General features: G+C 40.5%; 2 protein-coding genes and 1 long non-coding RNA gene across 4 annotated transcripts; 2 read left to right on the forward strand and 1 right to left on the reverse strand.

Annotated features, from left to right (window-relative positions):
* Window positions 1-300: 300 nt before the first annotated feature.
* Panx3 (pannexin 3) lies at window positions 301-7588 on the forward strand. Its single transcript, XM_047518099.1, has 4 exons — window positions 301-481; window positions 1701-1843; window positions 5030-5244; window positions 6949-7588. The coding sequence occupies exons 1-4, from the start codon at window positions 301-303 to the stop codon at window positions 7586-7588; spliced, it is 1179 nt and encodes a 392-aa protein (XP_047374055.1).
* Window positions 696-7541, reverse strand: LOC124959748 (uncharacterized). The gene is made up of 3 exons (XR_007103982.1): window positions 7082-7541; window positions 5072-5236; window positions 696-1875 (listed from the first exon to the last, which is right to left on the reverse strand). It is a non-coding gene; the product is annotated as an uncharacterized LOC124959748 (long non-coding RNA).
* Window positions 7589-11489: 3901 nt separating the features above from the next.
* Tbrg1 (transforming growth factor beta regulator 1) lies at window positions 11490-21184 on the forward strand. 2 transcript variants are annotated; one of them, XM_047519260.1, is made up of 9 exons: window positions 11490-11857; window positions 13502-13572; window positions 14443-14675; window positions 15574-15710; window positions 15987-16133; window positions 18866-18963; window positions 19200-19310; window positions 20031-20173; window positions 20829-21184. In XM_047519260.1, the coding sequence occupies exons 1-9, from the start codon at window positions 11708-11710 to the stop codon at window positions 20972-20974; spliced, it is 1236 nt and encodes a 411-aa protein (XP_047375216.1). In that variant the 5' UTR covers window positions 11490-11707; the 3' UTR covers window positions 20975-21184. The 2 variants fall into 2 exon arrangements, with proteins under 2 accessions (XP_047375216.1, XP_047375218.1); XM_047519262.1 differs by lacking the exon at window positions 20829-21184 and adding an exon at window positions 20660-20821.
* The last annotated feature ends 527 nt before the right edge of the window (window positions 21185-21711 follow it).

Raw genomic sequence — 21711 nt, forward strand, 5'->3', positions numbered from 1 at the left:
AGCCACTAGGCTTGATCTACTCGGAGACAATCCAAAGAGAGCAGCCTGGCACCAACCACAAGTAAAGCCCGACCCTCCTCCAGCAAGGACCTACCGAGGCTATGCCTCCCTTTAATTACCAGTGTGCCTGGCTCAGGGCCCGGGCAGTTATTTAGAGAAACATCGCCTGTTCCAAGCACAGATATCCATGAGGCTGGGGCTGCAGCACTCTGCTCAAAGCCAGCTGCCTGAAGCTGTCATCTCCTCATTCTACTATCCTGGACCACCTTGGGCCACTTGTACACCCAAGTTCACAGCATCATGTCGCTCGCACACACAGCTGCAGAGTACATGCTCTCTGATGCCTTACTGCCTGACCGCAGAGGCTCCCGCCTCAAAGGACTGCGCCTGGAACTGCCCCTGGACCAGATGGTCAAGTTTGTTGCTGTGGGCTTTCCCTTACTGCTGATGTCCCTGGCATTTGCCCAAGAGTTCTCCTCCGGTAAGTTGCTTCCAAAAGTCGGTGAGAGACCCCACTTCAATTTACTCTTTGCATGAGCTCTGAAGAGAAATAGCTCCCACACTGACTAGGTTTCGTGACTTTGGGTTGGGCTGGCTTACCCAAGGGGCAGACCATGCATGAGTTTAGGACACCAGCAAAACAGAGGTGCCAAGAAGTTTTAAATGTCACCTTTGACGCTTTACAATAAGAAATAGTCATGATTTCAATATTCTTATATTTTATATTACTTTCATAATTAAAACTTTATTTCTGTTAGCATATAGATAATAGAGGTTGGGGCCCCATAATCTTTTCAGGGTTAGCCACACTGTTGACAAGTGTCTTATTTCCTCTGAGCCTTCTTCCCACCCTCACCTCCAAGAACATATATTATTTGAGAACAAGATTTGAGAACATATGTTAAGGGCCTGATACAGCCCTTAGCACATTCAGAGGTGCTAAATAAGCCTACTACTTTCTCCAAAATCCTGTCACAGACAGGACACTAACATGCAGGTCTACAGTGTTTTAGCACTGAATTAACCCAGAAAATCCACTACCTCTGTTAAAGAGAATATGGATTTTCTGAGGACTGGGACTTCTGGCTTTCTTTTTTAGCCATTCCATTTGCTTACTACATTTCCCAGTGACATGTGCCTACCTCCCACTGTCCCTACAACCATCCACAAGAAGGGAAAAGGTATTGGCTCCCCACTCTGCCTCTTTCTGGAAAATGATGGGAAAACAAAAAGTAAGTGACTGTCCCCCAAGCCTACTTTCCTTCCAGTACCACTTGCCTGTCCTTTCTCTTTTGGGTTCAGAAGTCCAGGTAATCAATCCTGTTTTAGAATCTAAAAGATGTCAGCTTTTTCAGGAAGGAGATGTTACCATCACACTGCAAGCCCTCTGGTGAGAAACTGCAGGAGTACAGGGATAGCCCATCCCCTGGGAATCCAGGGGAGTACTTTGAGAGCAAAGAACCACCAGATCAGGCTGAGTCAGTGCAATGATAGGCAAAGACCCAACAGTAGGGTGCTGTCCCATCATGCCCTGTCTTCCCAAGACACAGCAGTGCCAAGCCCACAAAACTAAAGCATGGGAAGAAGACAGTGTCTGCCAGACACATAATTCAGAGTTGTGAAGATTACCCCTACAAAATTCTTAGATAATGACCCCTTCAAGTTCCCATTCTCGCCTCCAAGTTGTATTCTTATTCCAGGGTCTCCAATCAGCTGCTTTTCTCCAAGTAACTTCAGTATCCGGCAGGCTGCATACGTGGACAGTTCCTGTTGGGACTCACTGGTTCACCATGAACAGGATGAGGCTGGCCAGGACAAGATAAAATCACTCTGGCCCCACAAGGTAAAGCAGAGACTGTCAGGCTGGCTTCACAGCTGGGTGACAGAAGAGAGAGCTATATCATTATATTCCTTCTTACCTCCTTCCCCTGACCTTGCCCCAGTGGCTGACTTTCATGTTCCAGGCATTCTTCAAATTCCTGCTGATCTTCAACTGCCCACTTTTATCTGACTAGATACTTTTTACCTGTGGGTGAAGCTCATCGATAAGCAGTCTTTAGCTGAAGGTGAACCCTTTGGTCTATTCCACTGGGGAAAAAACTCAAATATCAGTATCTATTATTGACCTTCTCTTGGGTTGGTCACTAGTCTCTGAGAAGAGTCGTTCAGTTCTTAATTTGTGGGGAAGAGCAGGGCACAGTTGGTTTTAAGCCTGGTTGTCAGCCCTCGGAGAATTCAGCCACTCAGTATTCATTCAGCTGATCCCCCATTCTCGTATGGTTCCTCTGCCCTCAGTGGGCTCAAATACAGAGATGAATCTGGTTTACTGTCTCCACAGTAAACCTCTAACCTGTCAGGGAGGGCCAGGGTGGTCGCTGGAATACATTACATTACAGAAAAGACCTTTTGGTCTATTTCTCAACACAGATTTTTCAATTTTCTGTTGTCAGCTCACCTACACGCTCATTGTTCAAGTTCCTCCATATCCCCAATTCCTTTCTGGTTCTGAGGCACAAAGAGCCCTCTTCTCATTGCCTTAACTCCCCACTCTCTGATGTCTTCTGATTTCTAGCTTTCAACATTCTGTTGCTCATCTCTTGTCCTGTTTTTTGTTTGCTTTTTTGTTTCCTCATATTTTATATTACTTTCATAATTAAAATTTTATTTTTGTTAGCATATAGATAATAGAGGTTGGGATCCCAGTACTAAGGACTGTACCCAGGGGTATTCTACCACTGAGCCACATCCCTGGTCCCTTTTATTTTTTATTTTTAGACAGGGCTTGCTAACTTGCCCAGGTTGGCCTCAAACTTGTGATCCTCCTGAATCACTGGGATTACAGCCATGTGTCACTGTGCCCAACCTCTCTAATTCTCTTTGCTCTTATAAAATCATGTCTTTCTTTTTAATAATTTAGCATTACACTAGTAGGATTGATTGATTGATTAATTGATTGATTGATCGTACTAGGGACTGAACCCAAAGGTACTTTACCACTGAGCCATATCTCCAGTCCTTTTTATGTTTTATTTTAAGGCAGGGTTTCACTAAGTTACTTAGGGCCTCGCTAAATTGCTGAGGCTGGTCTTGAACTTGTGATCCTCCTGCCTCAGCCTCTGGAGTCACTGGGATTACAGGTGTGTGCCACCATGCCCAGCTGCTAATGGATTCTATGAGGGAACAATGCTAACAAGTCTGTTCAATTCACCATGTTATCAGAAGTCACTCAAGGCATTCCCTAGTGATAATCACTTGCAAGGCCTCCAAATACCACAGTTCTAAGACCCAGACAAGGCTAGAGACAATGGAGAGAGCCCAGGAGGCCTCTGCCACTGGCAGTTCAAGCAAAATTTAGATGGTAACAAGTTCAAGATGTCACAAAGGGAATTTACAAGTCAAGAAAGAATCAAATGCCTGATCATTAAAGTCAATGGTAAATTCTTTAAACCCAGATCCTCCAGCTCCACCTCAAACCTATAGAAACATTCCATAGAGGTAAAGAGCTTAGTTTCAAGAAAAGTTTTCTTGGACAGGAGTAAAAAGGTTCTAACTTTCTCTTGTAGTCTCACATTCCTAGCCTTTCTTTTTTAGTTCAGAAAGCATGCGCACACACACACACACACACACACACACACACACTTCTTTCTTCTCATAGATAGATACAATCAAATACATATCCTCCCTTTTTCTCTCCAAACTCTCTTCTAAAATAAAAAAAAAATCCCCAGTTCAGGAGAAGATATTGGTCAAGTAGTCATTAAGAGAATATGCTCCCAAATCACCCAGCACAGCTACAAATCCTGTCACTCCTCCTGGATGTGTAACCCTGTTTAGCACTTAATCCTCTCATGCTTCAGTTTCCTTATTTATAAAATAAAGATACTAATCATAGCTACCTGATAGCATCCTTGTGAAAATCAAATAAAATAATGAATGCTAAGTGCCTACGAAAAACATGACTTTAAAAACCTTTACAAATAGAGATTTTACTGTAAGCAAAATGGTGGGCCCAACCCAGTTTCAGGTCGTAAGTATGATGAGGCAATCTAAGGAAAAGTTCTTATTACAGTTTGTGGTAATGAAGTACCACGAACTCTGGCATACAGAACAGAAATGTACTGTCTCACAGTTTTAGTAGTCAGAAGTCTAAAATCAAGGTGTCGGTACAGTTGGATCCCTTCTCTTCAGCCTGTAGATGTATCACCCTGGGTGTTCTCTCTGTGTGCACCTCTTCACATGATGTGTGTGTGTGTGTGTAAAAACATCAGTCATAATAGATGAGGAGCCCATCCAGTTTAACCTTATTTTAAATCAGCTAGTTACATTTGCAACAAGCATATTTCCAAATATGATTTCACATGGAGATAAGGATTAAGATGCCCACATATGGGGGAGGGAGACATAAACACAATTCAACCCATCTCAGTTCCTCATCTCAGGTAGCTAATAGTATAGTTAAAGAGACAGACTTAGGCATTCCTGAAAGTCAGTTCACAGATCTACATACACAATAGAACCCTGAAAGAATTCCAAGATGGTTTCTGATGGTGTAATGTGGCATTACCAAAAAATCCAAAGATGAGAAATAACCAGTGTGCATTAGAAAAGTCAGGGCATTACAGAAGGTTTCATGAAAGAAATGGGATTTTCTCTCCCCTAGGATGTCATAGCCATGGTTGGCTGTGATCTCAGGTTAGCTACTCAGCCCAACATATTTGAAGGGATGGCAGGAGGGAAATACATGCACTCACACACACCATGCCCTCTCACTCTTTCTTTTCCCCTGGGACCCTAGATAGACCATAGATCAGAAAAACTATATGGATATGGGGAACAGAAAGATCTGCCACCCTTTTCCTACTGGACCTCACTATATTCTTTCATATTGTTAAAGAGCCTTACATGGTCCACTCCCCACGCTGTCTTTCCCTTCTGAAAGAGAAACTAGGGAGAGGAGAGCCCTCACTCAGTACTATCACTCAAGGCTCAAAACCCTGGGCCACCTGCTCAGCCAATTCTTGTTTGACAGGCCCTCCCCTACTCCCTTCTGGCCCTGGCCATGGCCATGTACCTGCCAGTGCTGCTGTGGCAGTATGCAGCTGTTCCAGCCCTCAGCTCAGATCTGCTGTTCATCATCAGTGAACTGGACAAATCCTATAATCGTTCCATCCGCCTGGTGCAGCACGTGTTGAAGATTCGGCAGAAGAGCTCTGACCCTCATGTCTTCTGGGATGAGCTAGAGAAGTGAGTTGTTTCTTCAGTCTTTTTCTGAAGGATGCAGTCAAGCATAAAATGGTATACATGCACAGTAGTCTTTAAATTTTTCTATATGTCATCTTTCCTAAGGGAGCAAAGTTCTCATCATCTCATGAACTGTCATTCTTATAGAGAAAGGTCTCTACCTGCAGTTTATAGATGAACACACTGAACCACAAAGGGATTAATCTCTCTAAAATGCCACTTCTGTATACTATTCCTCTTCTTTAGAAACCTTCAATAGCTCCCCGCAAGTCTACCAAAACTACCCAAATTCTCCCAAATATTTGCCTAAACATACGGTTACCAACTACTTTTTCAAACACCTAACTATAAATTGAGTATTCCAAATCCCAAAATTCAATATCCATAATAGTCAAAAATCCAAAAATTTTTGAGCATTGTTAGCAAAATCTATGCAAATATTCCAAAAACTGAAAAACTTCAAAATCTGAAACACTCCTGGTCCTAAGCATTTTAAATAAGGGATACTCAACCAGATGACAGAAACCTTTCACTCTACCTACACAGTCTATCCCTTTTCCACTGAACAAATAATTTATTTAGGGGCTGGGGAGATAGCTCAGTCGGTAGAGTGCTTACCTTGTAAGCACAAGGCCCTGGGTTCGATCCCCAGCACCCAAAAAAATAATAATAATAATTTATTTAGTCCATTATTTATCCATCTGAGTATCAGGGACTGTGATGGTTACTTTGGATACATTGTCTGTGTCTGGGGGCGGGGCAGTGGCAACAAAGCTAACTTATTCATGTGGAGCTCACATTCTCCAGAGGGAAAAGAGACAAAAAGTAAGCAGAACGCAGCAGCAAAAATACGTTAGGGGATGATGCCTAAAATGAAGAAGAGAAAAAATAAGGCAGGGAAGGGGTTCTGGAAAGTTGAACAATTAATAGTAGCTTTAAATAGAGTGACAATAATTGAGTCATGATTTGAAATCATATTGTTTCATGTTTATACACACACTATATCCTCTGTAAAAAAATTTCCCTCTACCTTTTGAAACCCAGCTTTAAGCCAATATTCTCTATAAAGGTTTCTGCACATTCCAACCTACATTGTTAATCCATCGCCTAACTTTTATAATGACTATGGTATCGATCAATTTAGCAACAAATCAAGTGACAATTTCATTGCATATTTGCATGTTTTGTCTGCTCCTTCTCCAACAAACAAGACTCTAAAACTCTTTGGAACAGAGATTGGTTTACCTACCTGAACACCACAGTTCTCAACAAATACTCCTTAGCACATTCATTCATATAAAATAAATGAATTGGTCCAAAAAACCAAACACAAGAGTACACAGGCCAAGAACTAGGACACATTTAGACTCTCAGTCCAGTGTTAATTTCATTAGCCTATTACTTTCAAAGGGTCCTATTTCTGCTTACAGCTTTAATGTGCCTTGCTGGGCAGAAATCCAAAGTGACCATTCATTATTCATCAATCATTCCCCAGGTTTATCACATTGCATTCAGTACTTAGAGAAATGAGTTATACTCATATCTTTTGGGGGAAGAATCATGGTTATGCTCGAGGAAGGCAGATAGATCTTCAATGAGCCAAGAATTCCATAACGAATGCACACATTTGTTATTTTCCCACATGACTCTAGGGATATGGTTCTACATGGTACTTCCTAACCTTGCCTCCTTTCTTTCCCCACCCAGGGCCCGAAAAGAACGATACTTTGAATTTCCCCTGCTAGAGCGGTACCTGGCATGTAAGCAGCGCTCACATTCACTAGTGGCCACCTACCTCCTGAGGAACTCCCTTTTGCTCCTCTTTACCTCGGTCACATACCTGTACCTTGGTCACTTTCATCTGGATGTCTTCTTCCAAGAAGAATTCAGCTGCTCCATCAAGACAGGGCTACTACATGATGAAACTCACGTTCCCGAACTGATTACATGCAGGCTGACCTCCCTATCCATTTTTCAGATTGTCAGCCTCTCCAGTGCAGCAATATACACCCTGTTGGTTCCTGTGATAATATACAACTTCACACGACTATGTCAGTGGGACAAACGACTGCTATCTGTATATGAGATGCTCCCAGCTTTTGATCTCCTCAGCAGAAAAATGCTGGGATGTCCCATCAATGACCTCAATGTGATCCTTCTTTTCCTCCGAGCCAACATCTCTGAGCTCATCTCTTTTAGCTGGTTGAGTGTCTTATGTGTGCTGAAGGACACTGCCATCCAGAAGCATAACATTGACACAGTGGTCGATTTCATGACATTATTGGCTGGCTTAGAACCCTCAAAACCCAAACATCTCACCCAACAAATGTGTGACGAACATCCATAGTTAGCTTAGAAAGAAACCATGCAATGAAAAATTTTATGGAAAGCAAGTCTTTCACCTTCTTTACAAGCCATACATAGCAATACACACACACACAAAAAAATCCACGTTAGAACTGCCAAGCTTGTATCACCTGACTTATGTAACTTCTTCTTACAAGAAGATAAAATCAATACATGGAAACAAATGTGAAAGCTGGAAATAGAAGAGTTAAAGAACTAAAAAATTAGATTCTAAAGGCTATTTATAAAAACTAGTTCTTCTCACTATATTCACTCCATAGCCCTTCTAGGATGCATACTTGGACATCCCTCAAAGAGAAAGTAGAGAGATCTGGTAAGATATTAATAAAGATGTGAAACTCTTTGGTGTGGCCTGAAATCCTAGAAATTTGCCCAGATTGCTTCATGGAAGTCATCAGCCTTACCAGGCCCTTGTGGTCTGTAAAATAATTCAAGAGATAATGACAGCTTCGATTTGTAATCTGGTCTTACAGTTTAAGATGAAAGAGGCAAGGACCATGCATAGCCATGAGTGGAGTATTGAAGTGTCTAGATACACTTTTCATCATCTAAATCAAGGACTCATTTCACTAACGGCTGGGATTATGGGCTACTATACCTTCACCTATAGCCACGGAATAGGAACCACTTAGAAATAAACAGGATAAACAGTAAAGTGCTATTGAGGCCCTTCTCTCTTTTCTCTTACTCATCAATTCATACTTATACCTAATTCCTAATCCTATGCCTGGATTTAATGGATTCTTGATCTAATTCCAAAGATCACATTCAGCCCACAATACCTGTCTAACATTTCATATTCCTTTTAAAGCTGCACATTACCATTGAGAAAATTATTGCATGGACCCTCCCCTCTTCATACAAGTAAAAAAGCTATGTTGCTTCTAACTCAGATAAATTACCTTAAAAAAGCTAACACTGATATACAGACACTCACCAAGGACTTTCTATTGTCATTAAGAGAAGGCCAGCTCTTCAATTGATACACAAAGCCTTTCATGATCTAAAACCTGCCCACTACTTAAGTATCTCCTCTTGCTTCCCATACACAGCTTTCATTTGTATCAGCTACTTGCATTTCCTGTGCTTTTCATGATGTTCAGCTTTTCAATATGTTGTCTCTACTGCCTGGGATGCCTGCCTCTGTTCTTCACTGGGCCAGCCACTACTTCTCCTTCAGATTGTACCTGGACACATTTTCTTCAAAGAATTTCCTGTTTCCTCCCTTCTTCCTTACTGTACTGCGTGCTGCCATATCAAACAGAACCTACCTCTGAAATAAATTCACTACACTGTATTAATACTGCCAATTCACTTGTCTGTCTTTCTCTCTTAAGTTTGCTAAAGTCTGGTTCATAACAGGCACTAAATAAATATTCTTCTACACAAATTAGTAAAAGAATACTCAGTAGCATCACATTCTTTGGAGCATGCAAATTCAGCCTCTAAATAGTCCTATATGGAAAGAGCCCTGTGCACAAAGATGCATTTCACAGCAATTAACCAAAAAGTCAAACAACACCAAAATAATTATGGAAAATAGAATGTAGCCACAACTGGAATATTAACTTGCCACTTAAAATTATGCTTACAGGGCTAAGGATGTAGCTCAGTGCTAGAGCACTTACCTAGCATGTACAAGGCCCTGGGTTCAATCCCCAGCACTGGGAAAAAAATCAAATTATACTTACGAATAAGTCATAACACTATAAAATAATGACAGTCACGGTAATGAGCAAAAAGAAAATATAATATTTAGTATGGTCTAACCTATATAAAAATTCATGAAAAAGATAAAAATACATATATTAACACATTGGTGGTTTTCCATAAGTGGCAGCATTATAAATTTGGTGTGTGTGTGCGTGTGTGAGTGCGTGCATGTGTGTTTGCTGTTTTGCAGTGCTGAGAATCAAAATTTTAACCTGAATTATGTGATCAAGTCTTCAGAATAATTTTTTTCCTTTGAAGAGCTGGGGATCAAATCCAGCACTCCTATATGCCAGGCAAGAGATCTACCATTGAGCTACATTTCCAGTCCCATAGATTTTTTTTTTCTATCACATAAAGGAGTTTATTAAGCAAACAGAGTGTCTCCCTGCAGGGTAAGAGAGAAAATGAGAGGAAAAGAAAGGGAAAGAGAAAGGGCGTGTGCTAGAGAGAGTGGAAAAGCGAGGAGGAGAGAGAAAGCAAGTCAGGGGGAGAGAAAAGCCAGATTTTTGTTTTTAATCCTCCTTGTTTTTAATGTTTAAATTTCTAAGTTTCTACACTTTGTAATCTTTAAATTTCTAAAATTTGCAAGAAGTGTTTTAGACTTGTAAAAAAAACGTTGTAATGAAGAAGAAACAATAAACATTTTTAAACTAATTCCATTGAAGTCCATTGGTCAGAGCAGCCTGCAAAGTAAGACAAGGAGGACACTTCTCTGTCCAGGGATACGTAAGATACATGTAGAAGATGAATAATAAAAATATAGTCAGATCCCAAAGCCTACAGGGACAAAACACAGGAGGATAGTAAATGAACACTCAATTAACAAATAAGAATTTTAAAAAGAAAAAAGAAGAAATTATTTTCCTATTACTGGAACTATTTTCAGGTTCCAAGGTACAATGCTAGGCAGTATTATTAAAGGCATAAATATGGGTATTTCATGAGCTGAAAATAGTCCTGGAAGTTGCCAAAACTGAACCTACATGGCCATTTTAGGCATGTTTGTGTAAGCTCACCAGCATCCTGAACTGTATTGTTAAAACCCAGTAAAGTTCAAAAAAGGCAACTTACAACTCGGATGGTTATAAGACTTCCATAAGATTTCTACTATACCATTGTGTAAAATTCTGTCACCATTTTTTACAATTTTCACAAATGAAGTATACTAAGTCAATTCTACCTTTTAATGACTTTTGATTATGTTGTTTATATTAGTGTTAGAACAATTTTCTCTAGTATTTTCAGTTAACTTATCAACAATGTAACCTATTTTCCTGAATTTCCACATTCAATTCTAGAAATATATATTTAAAATACTGAACAGTAGTTATACTTTTTATCAGTACAGGTTAGAAATCCCAATCACCACCTTATTTTAGAGTATACTGTTATGAGACAAAAACAACTGTGAATCAGGGCCTCACTCAACTAGTTAGCAGCACTGCTGAAAGAACGTTTAAGCCTGCTATCAGGCGTTGGGCACTTGACAATTTTGTACACTACAGATTTGTCTATCTTCCTTATTTGGTGATTTCAGATAGAGCTTGGTTATAAAGATAGAACTACGAACGGATATGTTCAGAAACACACTTTTAATAAAACATCTAATGAGTGCCTACTTTGTGCCAGCATTAAAACTGCTAGTTAAATCTTTCATCTTCAATAAGTAAATATAAATAACGAACTGGCAATCCCTCAAATAAAAAATAACTTTCATCTTCCCCATCTTCCTCACTACATTCAAAGCTATAAAAGAGCCAAGGCCTGCCTTTCTATTCACTACTGTGGTCTCAGCTCTAGGAAAATCAAACATAGGAAACATTTGTGCAAGTTGCATAAAAAAGTAGTCCCAACACTTGCGTTCAAGTATTTCCTACAACCTAGGAAGGCCTGTCAGGATGATATGTGAAAAACGTGTTGAAGCGCAGAGGCCTGGGGGAGCGCGACCTTGAGTTCACGACGATAGGTTTTTATTTACTTTCCTCCGCTAAGTACTAAGTCACAAGGGTCACCCGCTGCCGTCCCTTCCAGCGCTCGGAATCCCACATCCTCCACCCACCCGCGCTCAGTTCCTTACAGTCCCAGAATCTGCCGGGTCAGGAACACCTTCGCCTCTCGCCCAGGAAGTTACGCAGTCGGCGTCATGACGCAACTTCCGGCGGGGCTTACTTCCGAGACAGACGCGGAAGTGTTAGAAAGCACCGGCAGCCGGTTCCAGTGCAAGGTTTCTGGCCCTGCTGTCCTCCTTGAGGACATCCTGGAGAACTAGATTCCTGCAGGCCCGATTCCGCCAGATCAGAGCAGACAAAACCGGAGCTCCTTCCCGCCCCTAGGTCTCGGAGCCGATGTCGGCCGCATCCTGGAGCCCCCGTAGTGGGGCCGGACCATGAGCCTTTTGGTTTGCCTGGCCTCGTCGCCCCTGGCCCCGCTGCACTCCAGCAAGGCCAGGATGAAAAAGCTCCCGAAGAAAAGCCAGAACGAGAAGTACCGGCTGAAGTACCTGCGGCTGCGAAAAGCGGCCAAGGCTACGGTGTTTGTGAGTCTGACGGTCATTCAGCCCACCTCCGCCTCGAAACTTTGCTTCCTCGTGAAATCTTTCCCCAAGCTGTTTCCCTTCCCAGAGTGACAACGTCAGCTTTTCAGTATACATTACGACTTGTTACTCCTGTGTCCTTGAATAAGTTACATAATTTTTCTCATCCTGTTTTCTCGTCGGTAAATGAAAGCTAGTAACTAGTTACTCTGCTGGAGATTAAATGAAAAAGTAAAGTGCTTGGTACTCAGAAGGTCTGCCAATAAATTTTATTTAATCATTATCGTTATTACTGCAAAACCCTCAAAAATGCATTTGATTTTCGATCTTAACTGAGAATTAGGAACTTTTTAAAATATGAGAACCCTGAAGCTCAGGGACGATTTTGCCCAGGGGCACTGTGTCAGAGCCTTCACTTCAACTTTAATCAATTCCACTTTATTAATTCCGCTACACAGCATATTTCCCAGGCGCCCAACAGTCCCATAACTGATCCCTTAACTAAACAGGCACATGAACCTTTCAGTACTTTCTGCTTTGTAACCCGCTTTGAGTCTCCCAGGTGTTTCTTAACGCCCACACACATACCTTCCCAGGAATTCAACCCAGGGCCTAGAGCGTTCTATCTCTGAACTGTGCCTCCAGTCCCTGCCTTTCGTTACCATAGGGGCATGGAATTTATTGAATGAATAAATTGGTTTGTCTGACATAACTTTGTGTTAAAATATTCTAACTTGCCTCTATGCCTAGAAATAGGGGTGGAGCCCTCAAAGGTTCTGTCACATCTGAATCAATAGTTTTCCTCTACCTTCTACCATACGCTTAAACAACTCTCAGCATTTTTGAAAGCATAAAAGATTTTGTAAATTAGAATGCCCATGCTCAGTAGTTTCTGTATGCACTGGAGAAAAATAAGAAAATTAGGATTAAGAGAGCTTGACTTTCTGATTGTTTCCTTTCTTTTATCCCCCACATGCCAAAGTCATGAAGGAGGTTGTGTGAAGAAAAAAGATACTGCTTTGAATATTCAGAGTTAGAGGGTCCATCTATGGGGCATCTGGATTGGAACATTTCCTTCACAATTTGTACCTAGTAGATTCAGGCATTGGAAAGAAAGATGGCACTGAAATATATACAAATAAATTTAAAAGTTTAGGAATTTTAAACACTAGTTTTGACTGTATTCCAGTTTTTCACTTTAAGGTGTTATTATGGGATCTTTTGAGTTAGGTTGTCTTTGTCTCTCAAGAACCAAGGCTCCCAGACATTATTATCGTAATTATGTAGTAGTGAATTTAATTAGTATGCCTTTTTCTCTGCTAACGGTTATTCTAATTAAAGTGGCCATCTATAGTAGTTTACCAGAGACAATGCTGCTTTACCATATTGTTCTTGTATAAGCATTAGTAGTGCCCCCTTTTCACTCAATAGTGTCCTAGTCTAGGTAATACATAATTACCTTGCCTGCAGTAGAACCTGACTTTCACTATATATTTATTTATAGCTCGTCTGCAAGGTAGACTAGCTCTTCTTATCCAGCAACAGCAGTCCTTGGTTTGAAATATGAATACTCTTCCCAGAACAATGATTTGACCTTTCATTCATTTTATTTTATTATGTTTATTATTATTATTATGTTTCTTAAAGGAAAATGCTGCTATTTGTGATGAAATCGCTCGTCTTGAGGAAAAATTTCTTAAAGCAAAAGAAGAAAGAAGGTGAGCTGATTTCATTTTGTGTTCAGAATCACATTTTTTGTGATTAACATGGAGTTATTGCTCTGGGGATTTTTCTCCAGTTCAATTTTTATGTATTGCACAACCCTTTTCCCACTTGATCATGTTTACAGGAAAAATCTGTAAAATTGGTTCCCACACCTTCAAGTCATGTTGGACCATAATGATGAGACAGCTCCTCTACTCATTTTTCTGAGTCTTCTTGACACATCTAATAAGTAATCATATTATAACTCCCAAGTTATAAAAGCCAAGGGATAATACTCTACAAATATTTATTCAGTCTTTACTACTCTATATAAAACACAATGGGGGACTGGGGTTGTGACTCAGTGGTGGAGCAATTGCCTAGTATGTGTGAGGCACTGGGTTTGATCCTCAGCACACATGCAAATAAATAAAATAAAGGTCCATTGACAATTTAAAATTTTTTTTTAAAAAACACAATGAGTATAGGGCTGGGGATATAGCTCAGTTGGTAGAGTGCTTGCCTTGCAAGCACCTGGCCCTGGGTTCAATCCCCAGCACCACCCAAAAAAAAAAAAAAAAAAGCCACAATGGGTAGATATACATGTGATTGATGATGTATGCTCTTCACACACCTAACACTTTCCAACCTCAAGGTGGAGGAGCCCTCCAGGTGCAAGAGAGAAAAGCTACAATCCTTATCCTTGGTTTCTTGAAGTATTGATTATCATTTGGGACTTTGTTGTCTTGAGAGTCCAATATGAATATTTTATGAATGTGATAATCTTTGTATATAATTCTGGCTTTTCCCAGTATTTGAGTGAAGTATTGAATTGAGACAAAACAGAAGTTCATACCTCTGCTCCCTTTCCTTCCCAACCTCAGGTACTTGCTAAAGAAGCTCCTTCAACTTCAGGCTCTAACTGAAGGAGAAATACAGGCTGCAGCTCCTTCCCACAGCTCCAGTTTGCCCCTGACTTATGGTGTGGCCAGCTCTGTGGGAACTATACAGGGAGCTGGACCCATTTCTGGGCCCAGCACTGGGGCAGAGGAACCATTTGGGAAGAAATCCAAGAAGGAAAAAAAAGAAAAAGGCAAGGAAAACAGCAAACTGGAAGGTACTTTGTTATCAGTTGCTCCCATGGCTCAGCTACTGATGACAGACATGTTACTCGCCGGTAGACACATATGGCCACATAAACACTTTTTAAAGTCCCTTGAGAAGTATCTTATTAGAGCCACTTTGGATGGATAGATTCTGGTTAGACCTGGTTAAAGGGAGCAGACTGAAGAGACTGAGACCTTCTCTTTCCCTCTCCCCCAACTCTCTGGGTTACATTTGCTTCCGTCTTTCCTAGAGGCAGGGAAATGGGCTAGGTGGCCTTTTGAGCACAATACTAGCTTGGGAAATTTCTGATTTTACAAATGAAGAAGACTTTAAAATGTAATGCTTTAGCTCCTAAGCACTAATATTAAAATTGGTTACCACCTGGGGGCAGGTTAGAAAGATATTCAGGGCTTTGGGAAAAAGCTTCATATGTCCATTCAATGAATATAGATAGTCCCAGACTTAGAGTAATTTAACTTAATGATTTTTCAATTTTACAATGGTATGAAGGCAATATGCATTTAACAGAAACTATACTTTGAATTTTGATCTTTTCGGGGAATAGCAGTATATATAGTGTGATGTTTTATTTTCGTGCTGGGCAGTGGCAGCAAGCCACAACTCCCAGGCACCCACACAATCACTAGAGGAAACAACTGATACTCCACACTGTGCTATATTGCTAAGCCATGGTGTTTGGTAAGTTAGGCTTATTTTATACATCTTCAGTTTACGCTTTGTTCAACTTACAGTGGGTTTATCAGTACATAACCCCATCCTAAGTCAAGGAGCATCTTATATAAAACCCAGGTCCACTTATTGCCCTTAGCATTCCACATATAAATTTTTCCCTTTCCCTCAGCATTTGGGAGGGGCCTAAAGTGAGTGACCCCAGATTTGCGTTTCAGTTCTGAAGAAAACATCCAAGAAAAAGAAAATGGAGGGAGGTGCTCGCAAGCTGGTTCAGCCCATTGCCCTGGATCCCTCAGGACGGCCTGTGTTCCCCATCGGACTAGGGGGTCTAACAGTATATAGCCTGGGGGAGGTGAGTGAGAGGAGAATCAGAAAAATCTGGGAATGGGGTTGAGCCTTCCCTCCCTGTTCCCATTAGCAGCAGCCCCTTGCTGATCCATACCAACCCCAGAAAATCTCCAGTCCCTACGAAACCAGGTCAGTTTTGTCTGCTACACGGCCGACACTTTCTCTATGTGGTTTCAGTCATTTCTTTGCAACCCAAAGTGGTTCTAAAGACTGCCACAGTAAGCAGGACTTCTAAATCCTCAGTGACTTCAGTCCCAGTTTGGGGGAATCTTTTCTACAGATCATCACCGACCGACCTGGCTTCCATGATGAGAATGCCATCTACCCTGTGGGCTTCTGCAGTACTCAAGTTTACACCAGCATGAGGTGCCCAGACCAGAAGTGTCTGTACACCTGCCAGATCAAGGATGGCGGTATGCAGCCTCAGGTACTCATTCAAATAGAACCCCTGTTTTTCTTTTCTTTTTTTAAGAACCTTCTGTGTTCGAGGCACTTAATAAGTATTCCCAGTTCTGACACTTTACAAAGTTGATACTGTATAATCACCATTTGGATAGCCCCAAGATACCAGAAAAGTGACTGGCCCTAAGTTATATCTCTACTAATAAGTGCTTGCTTGAGCTGGGATATGAATCTGTATCTGTCTAATTCCCAAATTAATGCTTTTCCCTTGAACCACACTATTTTGTTATCACATGAGGCTTGATCAGGCCTGCTTATATTAAGTACAGGCCCAGATACAGGGAAGATTAGTTTGACACACCCCCATTTCAGGTTGGACCAAAGTGGACATAGCAGTTTTTGGCCGCATATACTCTTAAGGACCTGGGAATCCTGACTCCTCATACCTTTCTTCATCCTTATTGCTAAGATGTAAAGCAGCTCACTTTACCCACCCATTACCTCTTCATCCTTGGGAAGAATAGACCATTTTCAGAGTTCCAAGCTTCACTGTCAGATAAAGTTACAAATCACTATAAAATTGTATGGAAGGAGGTTAGAGGCAAGGTAAGGAATTTGAGCAGAAGGTGGTAAAATCCTGCCTGCTTAATGCACGTGCATGATATTGTATCACTCCTGTCAACTGAATGCTGGTAGGTGAAGCAGAAGAGTTAAAGCGACCTTGGTCGTGCAGCAGTTCTCTTCAGAAAGTAGCACAGAGGCCCCACTGTTCTAACAACATGTCATGTGTATAAGAAATCTATAAGTGCAATTCTAATCTAATCAAAATTCTAATTGAAGTTTGGTGAAAACTGATAAGCTGAGTCTCAATTTCCACCAAAAGATAAAATGCTAAAAACATTTTCTAAAAAGAAAATGTGACATTTTGAGTTTTTTAGGTCACTAACCTCAACTAGACTTTATTTTTAGGTATATTGTGAACTGGGAATCTAGCTTCAATTTTTTCTTCCCAACTAACATTAAGCAACTTCAGTATACAAACTAAATACATAAAATACTTGGTTGTTTCCAGATGATACTACTCCATTGACCTGTTTGTCAATTGCCAATATGACTCTGTGTGTGTGTGTGTGTGTGTGTGTGTGTGTGTGTTTGTGTGTTAGACATTGAGGTTTGAACTTGGGTACTCTACCTCTGAGCTAAATTCTTTACCTTTTTTGCTTTTGCTTTTTTTTTTTTTGATTCATTATACGAAAATGGGGTACGACTTTTCATTTCTCTGGTTGTTCACGAAGTAGAGTCACACCATTTGTGTAATCATACATGTACATGGGTAACGATGTGTCTCATTCCATTATCTTTTCTTTCTTCCTCCCCATCCCCACCCCTCATTTCCCTCTACACAATCCTTCCTTCCTCCATTCTTCCCTCACCCCCTCCCCTGCCCTGTTATGTATCATCATCCACTTGTCAGAGAAAACATTTCAGCCTTTGGTTTTTGGGGATTGGTTTATTTCACTTAGCATGATATTCTCCTCCTACTATTTACCTGCAAATGCCATAATTTTATTCTTTGTGGCTGAATGATACTCCATTGTGTATTTGAGACAGGATCTTGCTAAGTTGCTGAGGCAGGCCTCGAACTTGTGATCCTCCTGCCTCAACCTCCAAGTAGCTGTGATTTCAGACATACACCACCATGCCCAGCCCCAATAAGAGTTTCAATTACTTGAGCTTTATAGTATGTTTTATGCTATAAATGTTAAAGGAAAATGTAAAAAAAATTTTAGTCTTAGGGTGAGGTCAAAATGTTTCCTTTAGCAAGATAGGAAACACAGAAGCTATAAAGGAAAATAATAACAGATTCAACTTCTAAAAATTTAAACACTTTGGAATGACACATCATAATCAGAGTTAAGCAACAAACAGGAAGAACATGTACACCATGGAATTGATGTCCAGATAAAGTGCTCCTATACAGTAGTATAAAAGTAAACAATCAGGGCTGGGGTAGTGGCTCAGTGTTAGAGCACTTGCCTGGTGTGTGAGGTACTGGGTTTGATTCTCAGCACTGCATATAAATAAATGAATAAAAGGTCCATCAACAACTAAAAACATTTTTTAAAAATTTTTAAAAATCAAGAGAAAAATGAGACTTTATAGAGTAATATAAAAATAATCAAAAGAAAAATGAGACATTATTTTTGCCTATAGGCAAATATCAGCGTTTAGTAATACCTGGTCTTGGCCAGGATGTAGAAAAACAAGTATGTATACAGTTTTCAGAATGAAAACTGGTAGTGCTTTCAGAAGGTAACTTGGCAATATCAACAATTTTAATGCATATATCCTTTGACCCAGAATACTTCTGATTTCATGTTCTCTAGAGAAATGTGCAAGTGAGAATAAAGAATAATATATAACAGTGCACATGGAGAGTGATCTCAGTTGTTTTTAAAAATACCATTTTTATTTGTACTTAAGGATATAAGTAGGTGGATAGGAAAGGGTTCAAAAAGGTATGGAACAAATTAAACTTTGTCCACTGGAAAGCAGTCAACCAAGAAGCGTAGAATTGAAACAGAATTTCTACTGTATACTTGGATTTGTTTGAATTTTTAACAACACTATAGGAAATTGTATGTAACCCATATTCTAGTACGGTATACAGCAGCTTCAGGTGAAGAAATTTATAGGAGTAGTATGACTCTTTACTTCTTCCTCCTTGCAGATTAATTGTTCCTTTGTCATTCTCAGTTTGAAATTGTTCCTGAAGATGACCCCCAGAATGTTATTGTCGGCTCTTCTGCAGATGCTTGTCATGCAGAACTGCTCAGGATGATAAGTGCTACTAAGTAAGTTGACCAACAGCTTAAAGACAGATTAAAAGGATCCCTGTAGACATTTTCTTTCAGTGAGTGGAGATCCCTTTTTAATATAGAAACCTAACCTGTGTCCTTCAGACATACTAGCATCTAGAGTCTCCAGAGTATCTTTTATGATTCTGTGTATTCATACCATTGCTCCTTGTCAAACTCATCTCCATCTCCCTTCTAAGCTGTGAAACTAAAATTCTCCCTCTCTTGTTTAGGGGGGAACTAATGCCTAACCTGCTTCCATCTGGAGCTGACTTTTTTGGATTTTCTCATCCAACCATTCACAACCTGATCCAGAGTTGTCCTGGAGCTCGAAAATGTGTCAAGTAAGCATGGTCAGATTCATTCTCTTAAGAGACGCTCAGTGATCAGCTGACCAGGGACCTAAACTCACAGTTTATACTTCATTAATTCATACATTTACTGAACTACTGCATCCAAGGCATACTTGCTTCTCAACAAGAGTGCCTCAACACTGACCCTCTTAGGCTTTAGGCAGGTGAGCAGAGCCACAACCCCCCTGGACTTAATTATTATAGGTTCAATATCCTTTATCCAAAATACTTGGGACCAGAGGTGTTTGATTTTGAGTATCTGCATACACACAATAAGATAATTGGGGGATGGAACCCAAGCCTAATCACAGAAGTCATGTATGTTTCACATGCACCTTACACACAGTCTGAAGGCAGTTTCACGCAGTATGTTTTGTGCACCTGTATTTGGTATGTGACTTGTCACATGATAGGTGTGGAATTTCTCACTTGTGGCTTTATGTGGGCACTCGGAAAGTTTCGATTTTAGAGCATTTTGGATTTCAGATTTGGGGATTTGGGATGCTTAACTTGCATCATTTTTGTGTGTACCATGACAGCAAAAAGAATGAGAAGACTAGCAGAGTAATAAACCACTAAAGAAGCCTCCTTATTTATTTTTTTTCCTTAGCTAATATGTTTTTTAGATATGGGAGAGACCTAAAGATCCCTTTGGAGGTAAGAATGGGTTATTATGGGCAGACAACTTTTGTTTTTCCTTTGATCCTACAGTTACCAGTGGGTGAAATTTGATGTATGCAAACCTGGAGAGGGGCAGCTACCCCAGGGACTGTCAGAGAATGATGTAGCTGTGAGTTTTGAAGCCTTTCAGAGACAGACCTTTGATGAAGAGCATAATGATCCCATTCTACCAGGTATTTTTTTAACTTTACCTTTCTGGTTTGGACATAGTGTATACTCTGCACTCATTATTGAGTACCCCAGATATCTGGGCAGTGAGTGATGTAAGCTTTCACTGATCTAACCATGGAAGGTAGTGGATCAGAAGAGAACATGAGGCCTGCTTGGGTTCCCAGATAACTCACAGAAGTCACACGAAGCACCTGTGGTCATTGCAAAAGACAGGGCACCCTGCACAGCCCTTGGTGGACACTCACTTGCACATTACAGTGTCTCATTCTCTAACCAAAGTAAGACCTAAGTGGAGCAGCAGGGGAGGGTTTCTGTACAGGGAGTAAAATTTCAAATGAAATCAAAGGATTCACCTCATGGCCTTGGTTCTACTAATGTTACTTGGATTCCTTTCCACAAATGGGAAGATTAATCCAGGATTCAGGCATTCATATCATAATAGGATTATATTTTTGTTAACTGTAGGCAAACGACTTCATCTGTTTCAGATTTCTTCATGATACAAGTAAATATCTGCCCTATTTTACCAACAAAGGGAAAAATTGGGCTGACAGATGCAAGAGTGTTAAGGAATTGAAAAGCTATTTATGTGCCTGAATAAAATACTTTCCTACAATTTCCAAGCAGTAGTGGAACTTAAGGAATTATTTTCTCCAGGATCCTTGGAGCTCCCTGAGCTTCAGCCTGCAGCCTTTGTGTCATCTTACCAGCCCAGGTTCCTGACACAGGGACCCTTGGTGGACACTCACCTGCAGCACCTGAAGTCTCCATCACAGTGCAGCCCAGTTCAGCCTTCAGATTGAACAAAGAGGGATCAGAGCCCACATCATTTTCATCAGGATGGATTTTTAACTTAAACTAAAATTTAGAATATATGGAAGAAGGCATCAGTTCAGGAGTAAAGAAGACATTAATGCATCTCGTCATGAAGGTTCCTATGGTGACAGGTTACCCTGAAAAAACTGTGTTGATTTATTTTTAGTAATAAATTTCTCTTGACATTTTGCTCATTATTTTTCTTCTTGTAATCAGGATATAATCTTTTTTCTTTAGCTCTTCCTGACATAAACTTTAGTTCTTTTTAAATCGGAGTGAAAGAGTATTCAGCTACTACAACAAAATGCCATTGGTTGGGTAGTTTATAAACAGAAATTTATTCTCTCAGTTCTAGAGGCTGGAAAGTTCAAGGTGCTGGCAGAGTCAATGGTGAGGGCTAGCTCCTGGTTTGCAGACAGCTGTCTTGCTCTAGCTTCACATGGTGGAAGAGGGAAGTGAGCTATCTTGGGCCCCATTTATGAGGACATAAATGTAGAACCCTCATGACTTAATCCCCTCCCAATACCCTAATTCCTAATATTATCACATGGGGGGGGTTAGGATTTAACTTATGATTTAACACAGACATTGAGTCTGTAGCAGCTACTAATTTGTGAAGGAGATAATAAGATTCTAGCAACCTTCCACTCTTGATTCTAATCGATCCCCATTGAGGACTCCCAAATCCCCCAGCCTCTACAACCCACACTTCTGCTTTCTATTC

This window comes from Sciurus carolinensis, chromosome 11, assembly GCF_902686445.1.
Source record: "Sciurus carolinensis chromosome 11, mSciCar1.2, whole genome shotgun sequence".
NCBI classification, from domain to species: domain Eukaryota; kingdom Metazoa; phylum Chordata; class Mammalia; order Rodentia; family Sciuridae; genus Sciurus; species Sciurus carolinensis.